This window comes from Belonocnema kinseyi, chromosome 2 (assembly GCF_010883055.1).
Source record: "Belonocnema kinseyi isolate 2016_QV_RU_SX_M_011 chromosome 2, B_treatae_v1, whole genome shotgun sequence".
Lineage (NCBI taxonomy): Eukaryota > Metazoa > Arthropoda > Insecta > Hymenoptera > Cynipidae > Belonocnema > Belonocnema kinseyi.
The window spans coordinates 85,149,958-85,152,117 of NC_046658.1; the positions used below are offsets into that span (position 1 = coordinate 85,149,958).

Here is a 2,160-nt window from a genome sequence, read left to right on the forward strand (position 1 = left end):
ACAAATAAACGAAACTGATGACAAATTCTGTAACTTGTAAGAAAAGTGATCATTGCACTTATCGATGGATAATAAATTTACTTTTTCAGAACCTGCAAAGAGTAAAATTGAGTATTTTGCAGTGATTTTCATAAAAACTAATATTATACACAACATTATCATGTAATGCAAAAAAAGAGTTTTTCAATTTATTACTGAATTATTTCAGATGTTTATTAATAATGTGTGATGACAAGTTATGTTTCAAATTCGTTTTGTACCAACAATAGTCGCAAATAAATTCTGGTTTGACTGTTGAATGTACGGTACGTTTATGATTATATAAAGAAGTTATAGCAGAGTAGCGTCGAGAACATTTATCACAATTATATTTCTTTTTAGGTATCATTGACTTTGTTTTTACATGTATTTTATGTACGTGGCGATTCAGAGTAGTATTCCGTGAAAATAGTCGGCCACAGAATTTACAATTAAACTGTGGCATGACGCCACATTCAAATTTTTGGTGACTAGTCAAATTGTCTATACGTTTATAAGTTCGAGCACATTTTTTGCATGTGTACTTTTTCTGTTCTTGATTTGATACTTGAATTTCCTTCTTGATGGGGATCTGCAGTTTGTTTTTAACAGTCAAAATATCAGTTTTTTTTGTATCTGCAAACCACAATTTTGTTCTTATTACGTTTCGGTCCTCTATTTGTTTTTTGATATTAAACTTCAATAAAATTTCATTCTGACTTTAATATTTAAAAGTTTTAGTTAAGATATTTTATTTGAATATCTAAATATACCTTGGATGATTTCATTCTTGATTTCCAATGTTTCATCAAAGTCGCATTCAATTAAATTCTTGGCAACACACTTCTTGCCAGAAGAAATGTAAATATTTTTAACAGGAAATAGCCGAGCATCCTTTATTTCCATTGATTTATTTTGCTCAATCTTGGAATCCCGTTTATCTAGAAAAATATAACGTGAAAGTTACAAATACAATTTTTGGAGATTTTAATGTTTATCATTCAGTAACTATATATTTAATTAATAGCCCATACACAATGAAACAAATGAAGAAAATAGCATGCAGTTTACTTTGACTAAATTAACAACAATAATCTATAGGAAATTATATTTCATTTTGACAAAATTAACCTTATACACTGAGAAAAATATATCGCATGAATCACAATAAATTCCGTAATTCCTGTACTATATATCGCAATTATCGCATTATAATAGCGCAAAATCGTGATATCGTACATTGCAAGTTCTTACATTATATACCGCATAATTGTACAATTTATAACGTAAGCATGTAAGTTTATTACGCTATCAAATTGTATTTTTTGTTTTGTGATCTAGCGAGTATTCGAGTAGTTACAATAATGGGATTTATTTCAGAGGAGATATATCTGTAAGTACAAATTTTTTGTCTGTTTTCTGTTGTTGATTTAACATGTTTTACCGAAAGTTGTTTACTTCAGCGCGACGCAGTCGACGAGTTCAGAATTATTTTCCTAACCTCAGTGAAACTTTTGCCGAAATATGTTTAATCATAACCGTTGCAGGTCTTATCTGCAGTAAATTTTTACTTTTTTCTGTGATTGTTTTAAATCTGGTGTTCCAAGTTATAGCTCGAACTCACTCATACTCTGCCTTTTTTCCATTGCTGCTAAGGTCGCTGTAGCAGATGACAGCAACAAGATTTAACTTCATTTTTTTCTGTGATATTAGTGCATTATAATATCGTACAAAGCTCCGGGACATGATTATACGTTATCATATTGTCCTTTCTTGCAATATAGTGATGTTGCGATATCATTGTGGGATATATTTTTCTCCGTATAAGAGGTTATAATATATAGAATAAGAGAAATCAATAAATTTATTATTTGAAAATTTTCAATCTGTTTTAATTTAATATTTTATGTTCAGTAACTCTTTCGATTTCTTGTCAATGTATTCGGAAGAATGCTTTTGATCTAAATAATAAAATTTGTAGCATGTTGCAATTCTACATATTATTAAAATATATAACGCACTTGAATTTCTGTAATTTTATACCAGGTGTATACATATGAAACCGGTATTGCCATTTAGCGGCCAGTAGGCACACTTGTAGGCACTGTCGGAACTTACCATTTATGCTAATTGGCGTATTTT

At 29.6% G+C, this 2,160-nt stretch overlaps 1 protein-coding gene across 1 annotated transcript in view; it reads right to left on the reverse strand.

Moving 5' to 3' along the window:
• LOC117182773 (zinc finger protein 569-like) overlaps nucleotides 1-2,148 on the reverse strand; it is a 4,522-nt gene extending 2,374 nt beyond the window's left edge. The window contains exons 1-3 of the mRNA XM_033375879.1: nucleotides 2,137-2,148; nucleotides 792-959; nucleotides 469-654 (exon numbers count right to left, since the gene is read on the reverse strand). Of these exons, the coding sequence (XP_033231770.1) occupies nucleotides 469-654; nucleotides 792-924 (319 nt within the window). The 5' untranslated portion in view covers nucleotides 925-959; nucleotides 2,137-2,148. The remainder of the gene's footprint in view (nucleotides 1-468; nucleotides 655-791; nucleotides 960-2,136) is intronic.
• Nucleotides 2,149-2,160: the final 12 nt, after the last annotated feature.